At 47.0% G+C, this 23,713-nt stretch overlaps 1 protein-coding gene across 1 annotated transcript; it reads left to right on the forward strand.

Moving 5' to 3' along the window:
- The first annotated feature begins 1,621 nt into the window (after window positions 1-1,621).
- LOC122561093 (cytochrome P450 26C1-like) lies at window positions 1,622-22,727 on the forward strand. Its single transcript, XM_043712479.2, has 7 exons — window positions 1,622-1,679; window positions 3,008-3,272; window positions 4,454-4,678; window positions 6,102-6,377; window positions 7,326-7,481; window positions 14,629-15,129; window positions 19,926-22,727. Exons 2-7 carry the CDS (start codon window positions 3,069-3,071, stop codon window positions 20,277-20,279), a joined length of 1,716 nt encoding a protein of 571 aa, XP_043568414.1. The 5' UTR covers window positions 1,622-1,679; window positions 3,008-3,068; the 3' UTR covers window positions 20,280-22,727.
- Window positions 22,728-23,713: the final 986 nt, after the last annotated feature.

Raw genomic sequence — 23,713 nt, forward strand, 5'->3', positions numbered from 1 at the left:
TGTGGGGGGGTGAGGGGTGTGTGTGTGGGGGGATGAGGGGTGTGTGGGGGGGTGATGGGTGTGTGTGGGGGGGTGAGGGGTGTGTGTGGGGGGGTGAGGGGTGTGTGTGGGGGGGTGAGGTGTGTATGGGGGGAGGGGTGTGTGTGGGGGTGTGTGTATGGGGGAGGGGTGTGTGGGGGGGTGTGTATGTGGGGGGGAGTGTGTGTGGTGGGGTGAGGGGAGTGTGTGAGGAGCGTTTGGGGGGGTGAGGGGAGTGTGTGTGTGGGGGGTGAGGGGAGTGTGTGAGAGGTGTGTGTGGGGGTGAGGAGGGTGTGGGGGGGGTGAGGGGTGTGTGTGGGGGGGGTGAGGGGTATCTGTGGGGGGGTGAGGGGTATCTGTGTGGGGGGGGTGAGGGGTATCTGTGTGGCGGGGTGAGGGGTATCTGTGTGGGGGGTGAGGGGTATCTGTGTGGGGGGTGAGGGGTATCTGTGTGGGCGGGGTGAAGGGTATCTGTGTGGGGGGTGAGGGGTATCTGTGTGGGCGGGGTGAAGGGTATCTGTGTGGGGGGTGAGGGGTATCTGTGTGGGGGGTGAGGGGTATCTGTGTGGGGGTGAGGGGTATCTGTGTGGGAGGGTGAGGGGTATCTGTGTGGGGGGTGAGGGGTATCTGTGTGGGGGGTGAGGGGTATCTGTGTGGGGGGGTGAGGGGTATCTGTGTGGGCGTGCTGGGGTGAAGGTGAGTATTAACTCGTGGTCCTTTTTCTGTTTTGAAGATGACTCTAAGGGAAGACTCTATGTACTCGCTGGGCGCCGGCCAGTCACGCTGGCCACACATTCCGGACGCGCATAAATCCCCGATACATTATATATCAATCCCCACATTGACCCTGACTCGGTGCCTAGCGGTTCGGATGCACTGCTGCCCTCTGATTAGCCCCATCCGCAGGGTTTCTCTGTACGTGCAGTAGCTGCCTCTGCATTTCAGTGAGGGCGGCAGCTCTTGAGGAACAGGGCGAAATTTGCAAACAAATATTAACGAGACTGGTACCTTGTGCCCTTGAGCAGAATGCCACAGTGGGCACCTAGAAAGGACTGTGCACTGTGGGCCTGTTATTCTTCCAGAGCAGGAGAGTGAATCCTTACTACCTCCCAATGAAGAAAAATCAGGTTCAACGACTCGCCTCTAGGCACGGCCTTTACTCCAGGGCTGTACGGACTAATAAAGGATAACAAAGTGTTGCAACTTAGTGACTGCCGGTGTTTGTCATAGTGTGTGTTTTCTGTGAGTGGTTACTGGTTATTCTGGCCTTCTTGGTGGAGGGAGATGGTGCAGCTCCTGCTGCTGCTGGTGAACCTGTCCTCCCAGTTGGATGGCAGTGCAGCACTACCCACCCCCCACCCAGCAGCACCTTTCCTCGTTGTTTCCATCGTCCTCAGCACGGTCGCTTCCCAGCACCATCGCGCGGGGGATGGCTCGCAGTCTGACCATTGTAACTCCACAAAGTATTTAAATTTGGCCAAGACGTCATCCGAGGAGGTGGATGATCTGGTTTCGCGAATTTCTATAAAAACCTTGAACACACACACACACACACACAAAAACCCCAGGCCCAGTAAGTCTCTCTCTCTCACACACACACACACCCCACTGCAGCAGCTCTCCGCTGGAAGTGTTCACCACCGGCCGGCCGAATCCCAACAGTAAGTGCTGACAGTGTTGCCTCTCCTGTCATTTCTGATCGATTCTGTTTGGTGTATAATTTCCCTCTCCTGGCCCGCAGTGAGGAGTGGAGCTGTGAACTTTTTGTGGATTTGTTGTTGTGGCTGGGAGCTGGGCAGCTGCTCCCGGGGCTGAGAGCAGGGAGTCACCTATTCCATGTGCTTTCAGGATTCAAGGCCAAAAAACTTTACGGTTGGTCAAATCCGAGTCTGTTCTTGGAATACTTTTGAGAAGGGCAATTTCTTTCAAAACCCGTGAAGGGGAAGCTCTCTGTTTAACAAGGTGGGATTGGCTGCTTCAGTCCTCTGTGACCGGGCCCTCCACACCATTGTGCCTTCATTCTATAATGTCCACATGCCTGGGTCTTTCTAACGTGGATGGGGATTGCCTCCAAGGTTAGGGGATTAGCCGCTGTCTTCCCCGTTAACACCCTTCAATAGAAAGCAAAAGCTGCGGGGCCTGGAAACCTGACTCAGGAATCGCTGGAGAAACTCGGCAGGGTCAAAACACAAGGACTTCAAACGCAAACTCAATGTTCCTCTCTCCGCTCCTGCTGAGTTTCTCCAGTCATTTCTGTTTGTGGTTAACAGTACCGTTTCCTAATCTCTGAATGACAAGAGCCGAGATGATTCTGTGCAATAAACTAGAAACTTTCTGATTGCTTTTCGATTTATACCCGACTGGTTTTGATGTCTGAGCCCATGAAAATGCATGGAGCTAGAAATTGATGAATTAAAACTCGTTATTGAGCGAACCTGAGCATAGATCTGGCATTTTAACCGTACTCTCTAATATTCTGCATTGAAGCCTATCAGAGATTGATCTCGGTCAGTGACGGTAGAAAACACTGCGTATTACCCACCGGCTGAAAATGCTCTGTTCTACCTGGGGAAACCAGGAACCCAAATGGGGTTGGGAATGTCGGTGAATAAATAGGATTAAAGAAAGAAAACTGTCCTTCTTTTCTGTTTTTGAAGCAGAATTCCTGACTGTTACTAATTTTCCTTTTAGCAAAACGTCACGACGAAAGGTAATTTTGAATTTCTTTTAGAAAGAAGAACCAAGACAAGGATTAAAAAAAAGAAACTAACTCTAACACGACAGGTTTTTCAGTCAGGATTTAGTTTTCAATAGGACAGGCTTATCACTTCCCCTCACCCCCCCCCCCAACACACTAATTTCACTAATGACAGGGGAGGGGTTGAAATATTAATGTTTCTCTTAAAGCTGTGAATCTTCTTTCACAATGCACATCAGTAACATTAAAGAAAAAAGAAATAAAGCTGTGTTTTTTTTTGTGTGTGTGTAGGAGCCGAACGGAGATTCCCCGGGATTTGGGACACTTTGTTAACCCGAGCCCCGGGCTGGTTATGCTGCCGCTCGGCCTGCACTTCCTGGCGGCCCTGGGCACCGCTCTAGCCTCGCTCCTGTCTCTGCTGCTCCTGCTCGCCGTCTCCCGCCAGCTGTGGACCCTCGGCTGGAATGTGCGCAGAGACCGGGGCAACAAGCTGCCCCTCCCCAAGGGCTCGATGGGCTGGCCGTTACTCGGAGAGACGCTGCACTGGATGGTGCAGGTAGGTAGAACAGGGCAGCTGGCGAGAGTTCCTGAGCTTGGTGCCAGTGAGGTTAGCACAACCCGTTGGTGTGTCTCTATCTAACACACACATACATACACACAGCTATAGCAGGAGCCCCGGGCACTGAGGTACTATTCCTGGTTCTCACATTGCTCTCTTCGATCACAGTTTGAGGGTCTCTGCCGTGAGTAGGTGCCCTGCAGATCTGTTCGTGTCCGAATCTCCCCTCTCTACACAAGGCTACCCTTTTATATACTTCTCTTTAAAAAGAAAGCTCCCCACCAATACACGGATTACAAGGTGACTGAATGCGGTTCTGGAAAAGACATGATCCCAATAAATCTGCTAAAGCTCTGGCCTACCCTCCCAGGTTACAGCCCAATAGAAATGGTAGTAAGCAAGTGATTATAAAATAACCAGTCATCAGTCATTATAACCACCCTCCCCAACAACAGAAACAAAAGGGTAACGAGAGCCCGGGTTCCGGAACGGAACCTGTCATCATGTCTACATGGGAAGATCCCACAATCAGCATTTGTTCCAAATGTTGTGGAAAACGTTCAGGCTCCATTAGCACAGCTCTGACTTGGCAAGGGCCGTCCCATTCAGCACAAAGTGTAGCTAATCCAAGCTCTGAAATTCCTGTGGCAGTCATTGCATTGTTTTTGCGATGTTTGGGTTAACCAGTGACTGCGCAATGTAGGTCCCCTGAGCCCCAGCTCCTGCAAGGTAGAGGTGTCTGAGGACGGGCTGTGCTTTAGAATGCACACCGCTCAGGGATGTGCAGCTTAAGTGCATTGGCCATGCTACATCGTTTGGTAATGTTCAAGGATGTATAGCTGGTTAGGGATTAGGGCAGGGGATGGGAGCCTCTTCAGAGGTCGCTGCAGTATCGGTGGGTCGAATGACCTCTTTCCGCACTGAGAGAGGCCGAACCGCGGCTGAGTGAGCGGATATCATTCATTTCAGGTATTATTCATAGCTGGCAGCTTGGAACTGACCCTGTCCCTTTCCCAACCTCTGCCACTGCACACAGACAGGCACACTCACACACAAAGAGACACACACAGGCACAAAGAGAAAGACAGAGACAACACGCACACAAAGTAACAGGCACAGTAAGAGATACAGACACAGACACACACACAGGTAACTGCAGTCACTGCTTGTCTCGGCAGGGCTCCAAATTCCACGCTTCCAGGAGAGAGAAATACGGCAATGTTTTTAAGACGCACTTGCTGGGCCGCCCGGTAATCCGAGTGAGCGGCGCCGAGAACATCCGCAGGATCCTGCTGGGGGAGCACCGCCTGGTGAGCGCTCAGTGGCCTCACAGCACCAGGCTCCTGCTGGGACCCAACACACTGGGCAACTCGAACGGGGAGTTACATCGTCAGCGGAGGAGGGTGAGTGAGTGCCCGTGCCAGGGCAGGCTGGGGGCCGGGGGAGAGAGCCTGGGGGCCGGGGGAGAGATCCTGGGGGCCGGGGGAGAGAACCCTGGGGCTCGGGGGAGAGAGCCTGGGGGCCGGGGGAGAGATCCTGGGGGCCGGGGGAGAGAGCCTGGGGGCCGGGGGAGAGATCCTGGGGGCCGGGGGAGAGAGCCTGGGGGCCGGGGGAGAGATCCTGGGGACCGGGGGAGAGAGCCTGGGGGCCGGGGGAGAGAGCCTGGGGGCCGGGGGAGAGAGACTGGGGGCCGGGGGAGAGAGCCTGTGAGCCGGGGAAGAGAGACTGGGGGCCGGGGGAGAGAGCCTGGGAGCCGGGGGAGAGAGCCTGGGGGCCGGGGGAGAGAGCCTGGGGGTCGGGGGAAAGGGGACTCCCGGACACTGGGCGCCAGGGGAGAGGGCGTAGGGTGGGTGGGTGTTGTCAGATTGCCCCCTCTCCCATTACAGGTGCCCGCATCTGGCGGCAGTGAGCGGGGAGAGCTGTCCGGCTTTAACCGGAGCACAGGCGGCCACGGAATGTCCCCATGGTCATCCAGGAGCTCACTCTCTCAGCAAAAAGGCAAAACACTGCGGCCGATGGCAATCCGGAATAAACCCGCAAAGTGCTGGAGAAATGCGGCAGGCCTGGGAACATCTGTGGGGAGAGTTTCTCTATCCACAGGTACTGCAGAGGTTCTCCAGCACTCTCTGCCTCTGTTAGAGCTCTCTCTCTCTCTCTCACTCTGTTTGAACTCTGTCTCTTAAAAAATGACTCACCAGGTTATAGTCCAACAGGTTTATTTGGAAACAGTAACTTTTGGGGCGTCGCTCCTTCACTGTGTTAGAACTCTGCCTCTCTCACTCATTCTGGCTCTGTGTTCGAGCTCTCTCTCTCTCTTTCACTCACACACACTCTCTAAGTTAAAAATCACACAACACCAGGTTATAGTCCAATAGGTTTATTTGGAAACAGTAACTTTCAGAGCGCCGCTGCGCACAACCACCTGATGAAGGAGAGACGCTCCGAAAACCAGTGCTTCCAATTAAACCTGTTGGACTATAACCTGGTGTTGTGTGATTTTTAACTTTGAATACCCCAGTCCAACACCTACACCTCCAAATCATCACTCTCTCACCCTGTCTCTGTATTAGAGCTGTCACTGTATGTGTTACAATTAACTCTGTCTCTCTCACTGGCTGTGTTAGAGCTCTCTCACTCTCAGAGCTCTCGCTCTCTCTCTCTGTTAGAACTAACTGGCTCTCACTCACTTTGGTTCTGTGTTAGAACCCTCTCACTGTGTTAAAACTCTCAATCTCTCTGTACTAGAGCTCTCTCGCTCACACAGACACTGTCTCTGTTTTAGAGCTTTTTCTCTCGTTCACTCTCTCTCTCTCGTTGCCTTTACAGATACTGGCCCGGGTATTCAGCCACGCCGCTCTGGACAGCTACCTCCCCGGGATCCAGCGGCTGGTCCGTTCCCGGGTCCGGGCTTGGTGCAGGGAGCCGGCTCCGGTCGCTGTCTACCCGGCCGCCAAGGCGCTGACTTTCTGCATCGCCGTCCGGATCCTGCTGGGTCTGCAGGCGGCCGACCAGCAGCTGGACCGCCTGGCCGCTACCTTCGAGCAGCTGATGGAGAACATCTTCTCGCTGCCCGTGGACATGCCGTTCAGCGGCTTGCGGAAGGTAAATCTCCCTCAGTCTCCGATCCACAGAGGGTCTGTCCCTGGGGCGGCTGCCCCACCCCACCCACCCACTCCCAGCTCCAGGCTGTGGGGCCTGGCTGGGGCACGGACTGAAAGAGTCAGCTTCCCCCATTCCCCGCTGTTGCCTCAGCCCAGCCCCTGTGCTATGACCGCATTCCCCGAACATTGAAGGGAGGCTTTTGCGACCAGCAAGCGGTTATCGGTACGAATCCATTCGGCCCATCATGTCCGTGCCAGCCACCTATCTATTCTAGTTCCCCTCTCCAGCCCTAGATGCTATGGCACTTCATATAAATATTCCAGCAATGTTATGAGGGTTTCTGTTCGACCTGCCTTTTAGGCAGTAATTTCAGATCCCCACCATCACCTAAGTGTCAAACCGTCTTCCTTCCAGTCTCTCTAACCTTCCTGCCCTTTCCCGCCCTCTCCGTGTTATTGGTCTCTCCGCTAAGGGGAAACATTTCAATCTAATCCGTCAGAATTGTCTCCCAGCTCGGCACCATCTCAGTATTGGTTCTCCCTCTGGTTTGTGGAAGGTTTCCTTTCCCAACTCGCCAACTCGGATTTTGAAGTTTCCCTAAAAGCGCTCTTTCTGTCCGGTAGTGTGCGCTTGGTCATACAGTAAACGGCAGGGGCTTTCAAACGAAGGAGTTAGCTGCTGTCAAATTGGCCGGGTATCTGACAGGACAGGCACAAATCACTGCAGATATCGGAGACTGCACTGAAAACAACAAATGCTGGAGATCACAGCGGGCCAGACAGCGTCCATAGAGAGAGAGACCAAGCAAACGTTTCTATTCATGATGACTGATCCTCAGAGCTATAGAGTCTTACAGGATAAGTCGCTCTGCAATTCAGAAAAGAGTCGGGTCCGAATTCGGTTCTCGGGCAGCTTCAGATATATAATGGTCGTTTTCCGTTCAATCAGGGCCTCAAGGCACGGGACGCATTACACGAGTACTTGGAAACCGCGATCGGAGAGAAGCTGCAGGCGCAGCGCCCGCTTTCTCAGCCTGACGCCCTGAGCTTGATGCTGCATAGTGCCCGGGAGAATGGGAGGGAGTTAAACCTCCAGGAGCTGAAGGTAAGCGGTGAATGAGCTCGCCTCTTTTCCAACTATCCCGGATTTCACAACCTTAGTCTGATCGAGACATTTGATCTAAAAAGGCATCTAGGGGTATATGAATAAGAGGGCGTTTAGAGGGGTATAGGCCAAATGCTGGCAGTTGGGACTGGATTATTTGCCTAAACATTCAAATAATCAAAATTGTCAGGAAACGAAGTGACGTGTGCAGTGCTCTCTTACTAATACCAGCTACTGTGTGTTTTCGTTCTGTGTTCGGACCCTGTGCTGCCGGGCTTACTATACTCACCACCCGCATAGTCTCGTGAAGCGGCTGCTATTCCCTGGCAATACTTACAGTGATGTGTAAACAGCCCCCACCCAGCAGGAGGATCTCAACCAGGCAGGAGCAGATCGGCCGAGTTTTCTTTCAAATAGAAGTAATGTATATGGGAAACCTTTCTGCACTTGATTGTCCCTTCCGGCACTTATGGTCAAACAATGGCTTAATAGCTCCAAAAACCAAGTATTTTGTGCCTGTTTGTTGTTGTGAATCGTCTTAATCTGAATTAATTTTAAACCGGGAATGAGAGCAGCTGCTAGGATTGAAAATATTGTCTGAATGCGTCTTTTCAAACCGTGTTTGGTCCCAGTTAGAATGGCAACTTCTTTCCTAGGTAGTTGGTGTAATGTCACCCATTCTGGCCCTGCATAGACGCGACTCTTCCTTATATTGGTGTGGGTGAAGCCGAAATATGATTTTGAATGATGAGCAAAATCTCAATATTGCGGTGCCAGAAATCTAAAATAATTAAGGAAGTGCTGTGAATGTAGAACAGGTCAGGCAGGATCTGTTCTGAAAGACCTGAATCGTTATCTCCTCTTCACAGGTACAGCCTGAAGTGCTGAACTGTCCAAGCATTTATTATTTTAAATTAATATTTCTAAATCTAGAGCCCGCTGAATTTGCCCACCATGCAGTTAGCTGCAAGGGGATATGGGATTTCTCTACTCACAGTCTTTCTCTCTGTATTCAGGTTGGTCCGTAATTTGGGATTCACTCAGTACCTGTGGTATTGGTACAAAGTGCAAACTGACGCTGTGGTGTAAATGCGCTATTTGGTTCGAGCTCATCTGTGGTAATGGTTTCACTGGACTCCATGTCATTGTTATTGGAAAACAAGGACATTGAAATTGAAACATAAAAAGAATTTGCTGGTGAAATTCATAGGCCTGGCAGTATCTGTGGGACGAAAGCAGAGTTAACATTTCCAGTTCAGTGGCGCTTCTTCAGAACATTGAAATTGGTCCATTATGATCTTCCCTGATATTGCAGCAAAAATAAAGGTGCAGATTTACTTCACTAATCAAGCATTAAAGTACAGACGAGAGGAAGGCAACATTCCTGTTTTCTAAACCTTAATTTTAGTAATTTAAAAATAGAATATTCTTCTAGTTGCATGGATCATGACAGAGTAAGAAATATTTAGAATATCACTGTGGCGACGTAACAAATCGAGGGATTTCCATGCTTTGCTGTGCAAGTGAGAAATTTCATGAACATAATTTCAATTAACTGCTTTTATTGATGCCAAAACTTAAAATAACCTTTCCTAAGTTACACTTTTCAAAGCATTAAAATTGAAAAGAAAATGAAAATAGTATTCAAAAGTGTGTCTGTGATAACACACTGCAGGCTACCTGTCCTAGGAGAGGTTTTTCTTTATTCTTCCTCTTTTCCCATTTCTTTTTAGTTTGATAAGAAGGAGATACAAAAGGAAATCTCCCTACAATTAGACATGCCACCAATGATCAAAAGAACATCACTCAATGAGTCGTTGGTACCTAGTCAATATTATGACTGATGCTTGTAACTTGGGGGATGTATATTGCAGTTAGTTCAAAGTGGGGTTTGAATAAAAATAACTGTCCCACTGTACAATGATTTTGATTTTACTAAGAAAGGATTTACATGACAAACCTAGTGGCAGTATGAAGAAAGTTCCATGTTGTTTTAATATTACATTTTTAATGTTGCTCTGGGCTATCTTTTCAGTGATTGCTGTGAAGTTCATGAAGAAAAAAATCCCTCATTGCTGCAGTTGGTTTTAGATTAAGTGCATTTTCTACATGGTTCGCACATTACTCAGCCAAGAACATAGCTCTTTCTAAAAACATTTGACCTTAATTTTAATGCCCAAGATGTCACTATTTTTGAAACATTTGGTAATTATTGAGAGAGTAGTTTGTGGTCTGTGTTTGTAGAACTAATGCTTGGGAAGAATGACTGGCAAACAAGAGCCAGTCAAAGTAAAAATGTTTGGCATTGAAGTGTAGTTATATACGTACTTTTGCATCAGTCCGAACCAAGTTTTTCACTGGAATAATAAATGCAATATGCTCTGTTGAACTATCACACCACTTCCTTCTGACATTGCATTGAGTATAAATCCAGAATCTTCAGAAATTACATTCAAAAGACATTTCAGGATCCCTGGGACGTGCTAGGGTTTAGCATGTAAGACATTTTGTTTTTATGATACTTTGATAAAGTGAATCCTTCTGCACTCTTTTATGAAAGTACTTGTCTCATGTAAATATGCACATGGAGCCTTTTCCTGGCTCTTACAATTCAATTTAAAGGCAATTACTGCAAACTAGATGCATTTAGTTCAAAACAATTCTTCACATCCTAATCTTAGATGTTAATAGTATTAAATTAATTATTCTCCTAAAGTCAACACTAGGGACAATAATATAAACCAAAAAATGCAGACGGGTTTCAGAGGTACAAATTGGTGCTTTCTGTCTTGACTGCTCTTTGCTGTGTTGTTAGACTCCCTGAGGCTCCTGCATTGTAAATATAATTCAATCCCAACAATGATGGAATAATAATGTCAAATGCCTTTACTGTACCACTCCATTAGTGACTTTTCTAAGGTGGCACAAATTAATGATATGTGAATAAAGTAGCTGCTATTCTCCATTTCCCCTTCACTAGTCAGTCAAGGGATCTGTACCCTTGAAAATTTCCAAATACTTATTCATTTTACAACTGGATCAACCCATAATTCCACTGTCAAAATGGTTGAGGCTAATTGATCGGTGGAATAGTGTGGCAAAAATTTTAGGTGTTGGTGAAACCACATCTGGAGTCTTGCATACAGTTTTGGTCTCCTTACTTGAGGAAGTACATGGAAGCAGTTCAGAGAAGTTCCACCAGATTGATTCCAGGGATAAAAGGGCTGTCGCACAAGGAATGGTTGAATAGCTTGGGCTTATACTCACTGGAGTTCAGAAGAATGAGGGTGGAGTGGGATCTGATTGAGATTTATATAATGCTAAAGGGGATTGATAAGGTGGATGTTGAATAGATGTTTCCCCTTGTGGGATAGTCTCAAACAACAGATCATAGGTTTAGAGTCAGAGGAGGTCAGTTCAAAATAACAGGAAGGCAGAGTACTAGGTCAATGGAAAGATTGTTGGTAGTGTGGATGTGCAGAGGGATCTTGGGAGTCCATGCACATAGATCCCTGAAAGTTGCCACCCAGGTTGATAGTGCTGTAAAGAAGGCATACGGTGTGTTAGGGTTCACTGGTAGAGGGATTGAGTTCTGGAGCCACAATATCATGCTGCAACTATACAAAACGCTAGTACGGCTGCACTTGGAATATTGTGTACAGTTCTGGTCGCCATATTACGGGAAGGATGTGGAAGCATTGGAAAAGGTGCAGAGGAGATTTACCAGGATGTTGCCTGGTCTGGAGGTAAGGTCTTATGAGGAAAGGCTGAGAGACTTGAGTCTGTTCTCATTGGAAAGAAGAAGGCTGAGAGGGGATTTGATAGAGACTTACAAGATGATCAGAGGATTAGATAGGGAAGACTGTGAAAGTCTTTTTCCTAGGATGATGACATCAGCATGTATGAGGGGACATAACTGAAAAATTGAGGGGTGATATATTTAAGACAGATGTCAGAGGCAGGTTCTTACTCAGAGAATGGTAAGGGCGTGAAATGCCCTGCCTGCGAATCTAGTTAACTCAGCCACTTTAGGGAGATTTAAACAATCCTTGGATAAGCACATGAATGATGATGGGATAATGTAGGGGGACGAGCTGAGAATAGTTCACAGGTTGGCGCAACATTGAGGGCTGAAGGGCCTGTTCTGAGCTCTATTGTTCTATGTTGTAAAATGGAGAAGAGAGAAACTACTTCTTTCAGAGGGTTGTGAATCTGTGGAACGCACTTTCTTGGAAAGCTGTGGAGGCAGGATCAATCAACAGATTCAAGAAAGAAAGAAATATGTTTCTAATGAAAAATGGGATAAAGGACAATGGGGGAGCATGCAAGTAGTGGAATTGAGACCAGGATAAGAGCAGCCACAGTCATGTTAAATGGTGGAATGGGCTCAAAGGGTTGAATTTCCTACTCCCCCTCCTAATTCAGATATAAAATTAGCATTTTCCTTGTCTCTGATGCTAACACAGTTGGCCCAACTTGTCTGCTTTTAGACATCTGCTGAACACAATACAAATTATTTCAGCATTTTATGAAAAATAGGACTGGAATCAATAGAGATTAATACAGAGTAAGATGTGAGACTCTTTCAAGGCATTGCCTCCAGGTAAGGGAAAGGAACAAAGTTCTGCATGTTGTCAACAGTGAATATTTTATTTCTATTTGTAGATGAAAAGTTTGGGGATTATTTTTAATTAGCTTCCATTTTCACAAAGATTGAATGGCTTGCATAAAGATGGATTAGATTTTATAAGGTTTTTGCAATGGATTAAGTGGAATACTGTTGCCACATGTTTCCCTGTGTTAATGAGTATTGTCCCAACTGCAATGCAATGAAACTGGAGTGGATCATGTGTTCATACTTGTACTACATTGAATGTAGGTCCTAATGGTTAAACTGGTTCAGTAAAAAGACTTAGCCTTATGGCTAAAGACACATAGCTCGCTAATATCTCATTGCCTTTGGAATACATCAGGCCACTGAAATATTATTACACTTTTCCTCAAAGAAAACCTGAATATTAGCAAACTAAAGTTTTTTTCTTATTTATTTTTGCTTCTAATTTCTTTTGTGGAATTTCTGATCATCAATGCTTCTTACTAATTTTCAATGTCATAATTTGGATTGCATGAATATTTCATTTCATTGTTTAAGAATAACTAGGAAGTGTTTTATAAAACCATACATTTTTCTCCACTAAAGCTGGTGTTTAATTGAGCCATGTGGATATGAGGGGCCCCAGGGTCCATTGCTGGTTACATTGAATTAGCTGATCTTGGTGGAAATGGTTGGATAAAAATGATATTATGACTTTTGTTTAGAGAGCTGAAAACTAACTAGACTTTCTGTTCTTGCTATCAAATGACCATACTGGGGATGTTTCATTAGCAAATGTAGGAATAGCTTTAGGTGTGATGTCCATCTCTGTTAAATAGCCGTTATTGTTGATCATCTGAGCTCAAACAATATACATGGAGAAAATATCAAAAGGTAATTGATCCGCATGAACTGTACAACAGCAAGGAACCTAAGCCTTGAAGCAAGGAATAAAAAAAATAGAAAACATTAAGATGATTGAAAAATAGATGGGAAGCAGATAACGATTTCAGGTTTGTGATAGCAAGATGTCTCTCTGCTGTTATTACATTTCCCCTTTTTTCAATAAATCTATGCTATAAGTGGTGGGAGTTTTGTGGTTTAGTGGATAATCTCACTGTGAGAGTCAGAAGCTTCGGATTCACATCCCATTCCAGAACTTGTTTGCCAAGGAAGGTGCATTTCCAAAATGACCAATCAGATTGATTCTCTGCATATGCATCATTCACCACCTGTCAGTGGTAGGTGCTGGAACTGGAACTGGAAGAGATTCCTGGTCAGCAGCATGAAGAGCAGAAATTTGGAGCCTCCACTGTCACTGGCCGTCGCTCCAACCTACGCTTTGCCTGTAAAAATGCTTGTTACCACCACACCTCAGATATCCAAGTAACAGATAAATGAGCTCTTGAAATTTCTAATAATCTGTTTGAAGACGGGTGTAAGAATTAATTTACCCCTCAAACAACAGCTTCAAACCCACAGTTGTTCATTTTTCTCCTGACAATTTGTATGACCTTGCCGTGTGCAAATGTGCTACCTTAGCTTATGTTGCAATGGCGGCTACACTGAAAGATATTCATTGACTAGAAAGCACTTTGGAACAGTAGTTGGATTGCAAAGTATGCTATATAAATGTAAGTTTATTCTTTTCACTTCTGAATAGATGCAGTTTAGGATTCATTTGAAGAATTCTGACAAGTGAAGAATTCTGTAACATCCTTGGGAAGCATGCTGGTCATAGTGGGGCAAATGTAACAGAGGAAGGATTAAAGAGCGCGGCTTCCAATGTGTACATTATGTATTTCGTGTGAAGATTTGCTGCAATTATCCTGTAGGAATTGTATATATTTCTATAGGGCGTTCCAAAGTACTCTGCAACCAATCTGTCTAACTGCAGCCAACATGGTATAAGTAGCCAATGTTTGCAAAGCCAGCTTCCAAAAATAGCAACGGAGAAACTACCTTCATAATGCTGGTTGGGGAATTTTTGTTCCCTTTAGTGTCCTGGAACTTCACAACGTTTATTTCTGACATCGTCCTGTTCATGAACATCCAATGCACATTATGAATTTTATTTCTGATTTTAGTTTTGATTTGAGCCCACTGTATGTACCTGCTGCCGATGACTGTAGCGGTCAGCACTTCTCAACGATGTGCCGTGTCCAGCTGAGTGAGCATTTACAGACCCCCCCCCCACCCTACACACTGATGGAACCGACCAACCTACCCAAGGTAGCAGTCAGTGCATCCTTTACAGCCTGAAATTATTGAGTGTGTTGGAATAAACAGTCCCTGACGAACGGTCAACATACATTCCACTTCATCAATATTTGATAGTAACGCATTCAGGTTCCACCAGTATATTTTAACACGCATTAGCTGCACCGATTGAATCTCGTTCCTTTTTATTGAAGCGATGTGTTTGTCCAGGTTTCGCCCATTTCCCAAACGGGCGGGCGCTCCCGGCTGTTTCTGGGGTTGATCGGTTTACTGCACTGTCAGTGCCATTTATCACCAGCCGCCCCTCTCTCTCTCTCTCTGTGTCTTTTGCAGGAAGCTGCTGTTGAGCTGATCTTCGCTGCTTTCTCCACCACGGCGAGTGCCAGCACGTCCCTGGTGCTGCTGCTTCTGCAACACTCCGAGGCGCTGGAGAAGGTGAGGCAGGAGCTGGGCCAACACGGGCTGCTCGCTCCCTGTCAGTGCCCCCTGGAGCGGCCGGACAACAGCGGCGCTCAGCACCGACTGGGAAGCCGAGCCAGTCGGCCGGGGGCTGAAGGCTGCCCTCCGCCTATCCCCCCGGACAGCGGCTCCCTGGCTGATGCCAGCGCAATGCCCGGAGAGAGCCGCTCCCAGTCACGAACGGAACCTGAAGCCTGGCACTTTCCGGAAGCCGTGCCAGAGCGAGAGGGGCCAGGCTGTGAGTGCCAGCCCCTGCTGAGGTTGGATACCCTCAGCCGCCTGCGTTACCTGGACTGTGTGGTAAAGGAAGTGCTGCGGCTGCTACCGCCTGTCTCTGGGGGCTACCGGACAGCCTTACAGACCTTCGAGCTAAATGTAAGTACCACTCCGTGAAGGGAACTCTTCCCTTCCCATGAAGGGGACCACTCGGCCCATCCTGTTTGTACCGCCCCTTTTGGAGCACATTCCCACTTAGTCCCGTCTCCCCAATAGTGCTGCAAACGCTGTTTTTCCCAATGTTTATGCAATCCCCCAGTGAACCTTGTGACTAACTCCGTTCCGGCAGCCAACTGAGCCCCTGCCGGCTCCCTGGGGACTGGATCTTTTATTCTCCTTCTCCACTGGGAGGTGAGCTGACGATACCTCTTTCCCTCTCACACACACACACACATGTCTGACAGTGCGGTGTTCAAAAAGGCGATTGGGCTGACTTTTGTAAAGGAACACTGTGGGGAGTCATGAAGGCAGGAGGGCTGCACTAAGTCCTGATATTGATCAGAGAGCTGGTGCTGACACGATGGGCCGAAGGGCCTCCTTCTGCACCCTCATGGATTCTTTATGGGGTTGCAAGTAACTTCCTGCATAGACCTGGAGCTGAATATTTAAATGCCCGTGATATTTATCATCAATTTGGAAATATCCCTTTATTTCGCAAAGAGCAGAGGAGCCTCCGGTTCATCGGGACTGGAGGGTCACAATGACACCAAAGGGGTAAAATGGTTGTTAGAATGAAACCTTAGATAGAGGCAGAGCGCGTTTAAACTCGCCTGAGGTTCCAAGTGGGGCTTACAATTACTAAATATTTTCCATTTTTATCAGTTTTAGATCATAAATGTCTAAATCTATAGAGCATTGTCTCTTAATGTGTTTAAAGACAGGGATCCCACCGAAAATAAATCCCAACCACTGGAGATTGGACGCCAAGTCTTAAGTACAATATCCCTTTCCTAGCTCAGACACCGCCGTAAAGACAATTAGGAGAGAATTGGCGATCACAGCTACCTTCAAAACTATCCCCCCCATTTGCTGATGGTGATACAGGAAGAGGATGGGGCAACGTAATAACAACTGATCCAATACAACAGACATGATAATGGGATTGAATATAGTGGAAACCTGTGCAATATCAGGACTGCTACATTTGACACTGAGCCATCCCACAGTCCAAGTGAGATTAACAGGATTCACCTTCATAAAACGAAAGCAAAGGACAGCAAGCACTGAATTTTGAAGAAAGCTCGTTAATCTGAAGCCTTCACAGTTGTTACTCCCACCACAGACACTACCTGACCAGCGGAAATTTTCCCCAGCAAGTTCTATCTATTAATCTGAAACAAGAACATAAATTGCTGGAAAAGTTCAGCAGATCCAGCAGCATTGGTGGAGGAAAAGCAGAGTTAATGTTGAACTCTTTTGGTTTCTATCTATAAATCTTTCTGCTTAATGGGATACAGCTTGTACTGGGGTCTGGGATTCTTTCTTGACATCTCTAGTAAGCTGTGGAGTTAAGCTAATGAGTAAAGCTGGCAGAGCAGGGGAAGAACAATGATGTTCTGACCTGATAAACTCCACTTTTCGACAGTGAAGTCATGATTTCATGAGGGGAACGTTGGATGCTAGGCCTGAGGGATTGCTAGACCAACACATTTCAATTTGGGTGTGTCACATGTGCCCAAGGCTAAGGTAAACCCATCAGAAACTTTCTTTTTGCCCATCCCAAGTTCCTAGTGTTGGACCATGGCGTCAAATAGCATGGGGACAAACCCTTCCATCCAATCAGTCCACACCAATCATGCTCCCAAACTAAACCAATCCCACTTCCCTGCGCTTGGCCCATATCCCTCCAAATCTTTCCTATTCATGAACTTATCCAAGTGTATTTTAAGTGTTGTAACTGTGCCTGCATCCAGCACTTCCTCTGGCAGTTCATTCCAGTACTGCAGTGTTTTGCCATTATCAGAATGGCTGAGCAGGTGACACTCCCATTTTCACCATCTTCCATCAGGCAGATTGGAACGATTTACTGGCTGTCAACACCCGTGTTTGGACATGTTGTGAATGCACATCCCATGGCCAGTGAGACACATTGTGGGGCTCATACCCAGAGCTTCTGGCCCAGAGGTAGAGGCATTACCACTGTGCCACAAAACTGTCTCCCATCAGAAAGTACATGCATGGATTTCCCAGCTGGATGTGAAGATACTGATGGTGAAAGGAGAAAGATAGTGTGGTGAAAGAAAGTTTATACTTGTGTCCAATGTCTGATTGAAGTTCAAACACTTCATCAACCACGTTCAGCTGACCTGATACATAGCATGGAATCTTCATGCTCTTATTTTAAAATGTATTCTTTCATGGTATGTGTACATTGTTGTCTAGGCCAGAATTTATTTCCCATCCCTAATTGTCTTTGGGAACATTGTAGTAAGTTGTTTTCTTGAACATCTGCAGTCCATGAGGGCATAGGTCAAATTATAGTGCTGTTCGGAAGGGAATTTCAGGACCCCGCAACAGTGAAGGAATAACAAAGTTGTTTCAAGTCAGGCCAGTGTGTGGCTTGGAGGGGAAATTACAGGTTGTGGTGTTCTTTTGTATCTGCTGCTCTTGTTTTTAGGAGGTAGAGATTATGGGCTTGGAAAGTGCTGTCAGAGGAGCCTTGGTGAATTACTACAGGAGCTGGTATACATGGCTGTCAGATTGTATCAGTGGTGAAAGCACTGAATGTGAAATGTTGTGGATGGGCTATCAATCAAATTGTTTGCTTTGTCCTGAATGGTGTTGAACTTCTTGAATGTTGTTCAAGCTGTGGTCATTCAGGTAAATGTACAGCATTCAGACACAGACAGAAATTGCTCAAAAAGCTCAGCAGATCTGGCAACATCTGCGGAGAGGAATCAAAGTTAACATTTCAGGTTCCATGAATCTTGAAAGTAAGCTTTTCCAGCAATTCTGTTTTCTGGCATCTGCAGTTCTTGCAGTTTCTATTCAGATACACTCCTAATGAAGGGCTTATGCCTGAAATGTCGACTCTCCTGCTCCTCAGATGCTACCTGACTAGCTGTGCTTTTCCAGCACTACACTCTTCAATTCTGATCTCCAGCATCTGCAGTCCTCACTCACTCCTGACTTGTATATTGTAATATGTGATGATCAGATTTGGTGAATCCCGTGTTGAGTTACTTACTGCAGAATTCCAAGTGGTGAACCTACTGTTGTAACCACAGTATTTATATCATTGATCCAGCTCAGTTTCTGCTCAATGGTAACCTCAAGATGTTGATATAGGAGATTAGGTGACAGCAATGCCACTGGATGTTAAGGTAAGATGGTTGGATTCTTTCTTGTTGGAGATGGTCATTGTCTTGCACTTGTGTGTAATGTGAATAATACTGGCTACTTATCAGCCCAAACCTGGAGATTGTTCATGTTGATGAACCTTGTCTAATCATCAGTGAATATCCACACTTTGGGATTTTATGATGAAACAGTTTAGCTATTCATTCCTTGAGCCATTAGACTGTCCATCATGTGAAATAGCTGGTTTGGAATTGGAGCACTGTCTTAATGTCTGTAAATTAAATTCTCTGAACATGCTGGACAGTTTGAATGTATGTTGTACCTTATTACGAGTACAATGCTTTAAATCCATTAGCCAGATACACAAAGCTCACCCACAGCTGTATTCATTGTCAGCTTCTTTTAAAACTTCGCGGTTAATATATTCCTCCCTCCAATAATGGGCCATTTGTTGTTATAGTGTAACAGGACAAGCTGCCTTCGGTTTGTTTCCCATTTGATATGTATCAGTTTTGTTCAAGCTGTCTCAGTGGGAATACATGCTCAAATTCCTGGCTCCTATGTGGCCAACCTGTTGGAGAATGTGCACATTTGGAAGGGGATTGTGGGTGAATGGGAACATAGCAAGCAAAGTTCGTGATGTTCAAATTGCTCGGCAATAATCTTTCTCAAGGCTGATAGACATGGAATAGTTTATTTGGTGGCGACTAGCAGGTGCGGTGTGCTTTTAAACCGCAGTTCTGCCTGTTTACTGGAGTGGAGAAAGAAATGGGGATAGGACGTTGGGGCAGATGTCACTATGGAATTGAAATTAAATTGCCTCTGACCTTGTCACATGGTCGAAGTTGAGACCACAAGTCCATCGCCTTAAGCTTTACCTCTCCTCCTCTTCCACAAATAATAACTCATTCAGAACAGAATAGGCCCTGTCTTTGCCTGTACGCAGTGCTGCTCACTCATAATCCCCTTTGATTGGAAAACTCGTTTGGTTCCCCATTCCCCTACCCATTGACCTCAATATCTGCAAACGCCCCCTCCCCATTGTGACTCGCTAATCTCCTCTAACTATTGATCGTTATACACAGCCGCTTAATTCTAGCTCATTGCTGCTTCCCTCATGTTTATTTCCGGCGCGCTGCCAGAAGGAGACAGTTCGTCAGCAATCGTGTGCCCCTGTCTTTAGCATTCGGTTTTGCCAGCGCGTTCCCTGATTTTAAAAACCTCTTGACCTGTCTTTTCCCAAAATCTTCCTGACTTCCGTTGTCTGCTCATGTTCCCCTCTGCCCTAAAAAAAATCGCTTTGAAACGTGCTAGAGTGTATGAGGCTTTTGCCCGAAACGTCGATTTCGAAGCTCCTTGGATGCTGCCTGAACTGCTGTGCTCTTCCAGCACCACTAATCCAGAATGTATTTAGCAATATGTTGTAGCCTTTATGATTGCTATTAGCAACTTAAGCAGAACTCGCAACAGGAGATTGCAACATTAAAGGAGGGTGTTGATGTACCTTTCAATTAAATGTTTGTTATCTTTCCCGTCATTTAAAATGACATAACTCAATCGTTCATTATAACGAAGCTGCTTTGTCTAATTCCCAGGGCTGTCAGATTCCCAAAGGTTGGAATATTATCTATAGCATTCGTGACACACAAGAGACGGCAGCCGTCTACCTGAACCCGGATACTTTCGATCCCGATCGCTTTGGACCGGAGCGGGATGAGAGCAAAGCGGGGAGGTTTAATTATTTACCTTTCGGAGGGGGGGTTCGGAGCTGCGTCGGCAGGGAACTGGCGCGAGTGATCCTCAAAACACTGGCGGTGGAACTGAGCAGCGCAGCGACCTGGGAGCTCGCGAGCGCCACCTACCCTAAGATGCAAACTGTCCCGGTTGTGCACCCTGTCGATGGGCTGAAGGTTCGCTTTCATCGCCTGGATGGCATGGTAACGAAATGAAAGCGTCCCTCAGGGAATGACAAAAAAAAAGACAAAACGAAGTGTGTTGCTGTTTATGATCGACATTTGACAGGAGTTAATTTCCCGTGACTTTATAACAACCCGCTGGACTGTTTTCCAGGAAAAGTAAATCGTGTTAAGTGAGCAAATGTCCACTGACTACAGTAGTGAGCAGCCTATTTCTGATGGCCCATTCAGTTCGGTTACTATTGAACATCTGTTCTTTGAATAAGTCGAGAGTAACATTTGAAAGCTGGGACTCCCGTATAAATACTGTCAAAGCACTGTACTAAATCTATGCACTTAATCCTCGGGATGTACTGATGTACCCACAGGTAGGACCTAAAGACCAAAATGATAGTTTTCTATCGACTGAGAACTTGGAATGAATTCCTGCTCGCTTTCAAATTCGCTGTTTCCGCTGGGTTTTACCGAGGAACCGGATGGTTTCATAAAACGCGGACTTAACCGTGTTACCTTTAGTTTATCCCCAAGAATGAATGTCGGTTACTTCTCCAGCTATCAGAGGATCATGTACACTGTGACCAAAAGACAGCGTGATGAGCCTGTTATTGGACAGAGGGTGTCGCTCGTGTCGGATTATAACCGCTCCATTTATTAATAGGACCGCAGTTGTGTGAAGCCGACGGGGGAAGGGTGTGAGTGGGCTGTCTGAGGGTCCGGAATAAGGAGTCATATGGAGAGATGGGCTGAGTGAGGGTCCTGAATGAGGAGTGATGTTGAGGAGGGATGGGCTGAGTGGGGGTCCTGAATGAGGAGGGGATAACGCAGGCGGACGCGCTTTACTTTGTAATCCATCCCCAGCTTTGAACTGACTTCAGTTTTCTAACACGTTTGTCATTTTTTACAATAATAAAAGGATGGACCGGTGGATATGTGCAGCATCCCACAGATTAAACCACTAGAAACATCGCAAGTTCGCTAAATGTCTTCATTAAGATTCAAACGGGAATCTGAATTATTCTGCTAGTTCTTAATATTCTGATCGAGAGGATTTGTTTCCCCTCAGATTCCGGGCAGAGCATCGCGTCCGCAGTTTCCAAGCGATAAACACCCATTCTGTACGGGGAGAGTTGTAGAAACAGGCCTGCTTTATAAATGATCCCGCGTCATTAAATCTTTGACATATCTGTTCGCTTCTCCATTCACATTGTTGTGGCAATGTGGTGGAAATCAGTCTGTTGTAACAGCTCATTAATAATTGTTATGAAGTAGGAAAATGTTGAGTTATCAATGCATGAGAACCCATTGGCATAAGGCGCTGCGGTTGTAATGTTGCATATAAAATATTTAGTTCGGAAAGTTTTATTTACAAAACTGAGACTGACTTGATTTCAAACGTAGTGAACTGGTACTGTTTAAACCCCCGATAGGAGGCATTAAAACCAGTGGCTTAAGTGAATGAGACATTTTGTCCCTTTTTGTTGGTTTTGTGTATTTGAAATCCTGCGAAAATGATATTATGGCCATTTTTTCCCCTCATTCGTTCGCTGGCGAACGATAAAAGCGGTAATATGAACAGTAATCATTGTCGAGTGGACGCATCTCTAAGAAACTAAAACACCTCGTCTCGGTTCACGTTTTTCTCTTCCTGTCAACAGCAGCCCTCTGTTCCCTTAATCAAGTGACCATTCCTCACCCTTAAACCAAGCAGCCTCGTGTCTTGAGCGAGACCTGACCACCGCCCAGCACTAACCCGTTGCACCTTTAGAGGCAACTGTCCGCAGGCCAACTCTTTGTTTCACTGCAAATAAAAAAGCCTACAATCATGAACCAATCCTCAATTCTGAATCTACCCCAGTATTCAACCGTTAATCTTAACACCAAACTGAGAGGTTTTACTGAATTCCACTGAGCGGCCGGATTATGGGGCTGCAGTGGAATTATTTATTGAGCTTGCTGGAGTCAGAAAGGCTTCTCAGCCCAGGTTCCTCACTCCCCATTTACACAAGAGTACACTTCCTGGCAGGGGTTATTGGATAATGATCACTAGCAGAAATCCGTCCTCCCTAGCCCAGGGCTTCGAGGTAATTTGCTGCACCCGCTGAGATCAGCTGCTAACCGTGCACATCCTGAAAAATCGGCTTCCCCTGCACGTCTCAGCATCAAACCAGCACATACACAACGAGGGGCGAAACAGGACTCGTGGTGACCCTTTAGGTACCAATCCAGAAGTGGACTCTCCGGTCATTGCAATGTGGGGTTGTCTGCCTGATTGCGCTATCTGTGCCACTCATCTCTGAGACCAGTGATAGCAGGGTCACTACCACTGGCCTGAAGCAGCTAATTCAACATGGACAAGGTGTCAGCTCTCTGAACAGTAGCACTGATTTGTCCATGTTTCCACTCAGAGAGCATGGGGTAATTGCGAAGCAGTAATAATTAGGATTGAAACTAAAATCAGTGCTGAAATTAGACCAACCATGCATTCAGTTGAAACTTTATTGCTGGAACAGCACAGCAGGTCAGGCAGCATCCAGGGAACAGGAGATTCGACGTTTTGGGCACAGGCCCTTCTTCAGGAATGAGCAGAGAGTGTTCAGCAGGAGAAGATAAAAGGTAGGGAGGAGGGACTTGGAGGAGGGGAGTTGGAAATGTGATAGGTGGAAAGAGGTCAAGGTGAGGGTGATGGGTCGGAGTAGGATGGAGGCGGAGAGGTCAAGAAGAAGACTGCAGGTCAGGAAGGCGGTGCCGGGCTGGAGGGATCCGGCTGAGACAAGGTGGGGGGAGGGGGGATGAAGAAACTGGTGAAGTCCAAGTTCATCCCCTGCGGTTGGAGGGTTCCCAGTCGGAAGATAAGACGCTCCTCCTCCGACCGTCGGGTTGTTGTGGTTTGGCGGTGGATGAGTCCAATGACCTGCGTATCCTCGGTGGAGTGGGAGGGGGAGTTGAAATGCTGTGCCACAGGTTGGTTGGGTTGGTTCGTCCGGGTGGCCCAGAGGTGCTCTCTGAATCGCTCCGCAAGTAGGCGGCCTGTCTCCCCAATATAGAGGAGGCCACACCGGCTGCAGTAGATGATGTGGGTGGAGGTGCAGGTGAATCTGTGGCGGATATGGAAGTTTCCCTTGGGGCCTTGGAGAGAAGTGAGGGGGGAGGTGTGGGCGCAAGTGTTGCACCTCCTGCGGTTGCAAGGGAAGGTGCCGGGAGTGGTGGTTGGGTCGGTGGGGGGGTGTGGATCTGACAAGGGAGTCGCGGAGGGAGTGGTCTCTACGGAAAGCTGATAGGGGAGGGGAGGGAAATATATCCTTGGTGATAGGGGAGGGGAGGGAAATATATCCTTGGAAATATATCCCCTCCCACTCCACCGAGGATATGCAGGTCATTGGACTCATCCACCGCCAAACCACAACAACCCGACGGTCGGAGGAGGAGCGTCTTATCTTCCGACTGGGAACCCTCCAACCGCAGGGGAT

The sequence above is a fragment of the Chiloscyllium plagiosum genome, unplaced genomic scaffold (assembly GCF_037043375.1).
Source record: "Chiloscyllium plagiosum isolate Xiang-an unplaced genomic scaffold, Cpla_swu_hap1 HiC_scaffold_22, whole genome shotgun sequence".
Lineage (NCBI taxonomy): Eukaryota > Metazoa > Chordata > Chondrichthyes > Orectolobiformes > Hemiscylliidae > Chiloscyllium > Chiloscyllium plagiosum.

Excerpts from the sequence above, each read along its gene's own strand:
- LOC122561093 (XM_043712479.2), top strand. The coding sequence starts at position 3,069 with ATGCTGCCGCTCGGCCTGCACTTCCTGGCGGCCCTGGGCACCGCTCTA. Across the intron at positions 6,378-7,325 it reads CGTTCAGCGGCTTGCGGAAG|GGCCTCAAGGCACGGGACGC; the intron begins GTAAATCTCCCT and ends CCGTTCAATCAG. Across the intron at positions 15,130-19,925 it reads TACAGACCTTCGAGCTAAAT|GGCTGTCAGATTCCCAAAGG; the intron begins GTAAGTACCACT and ends TCTAATTCCCAG.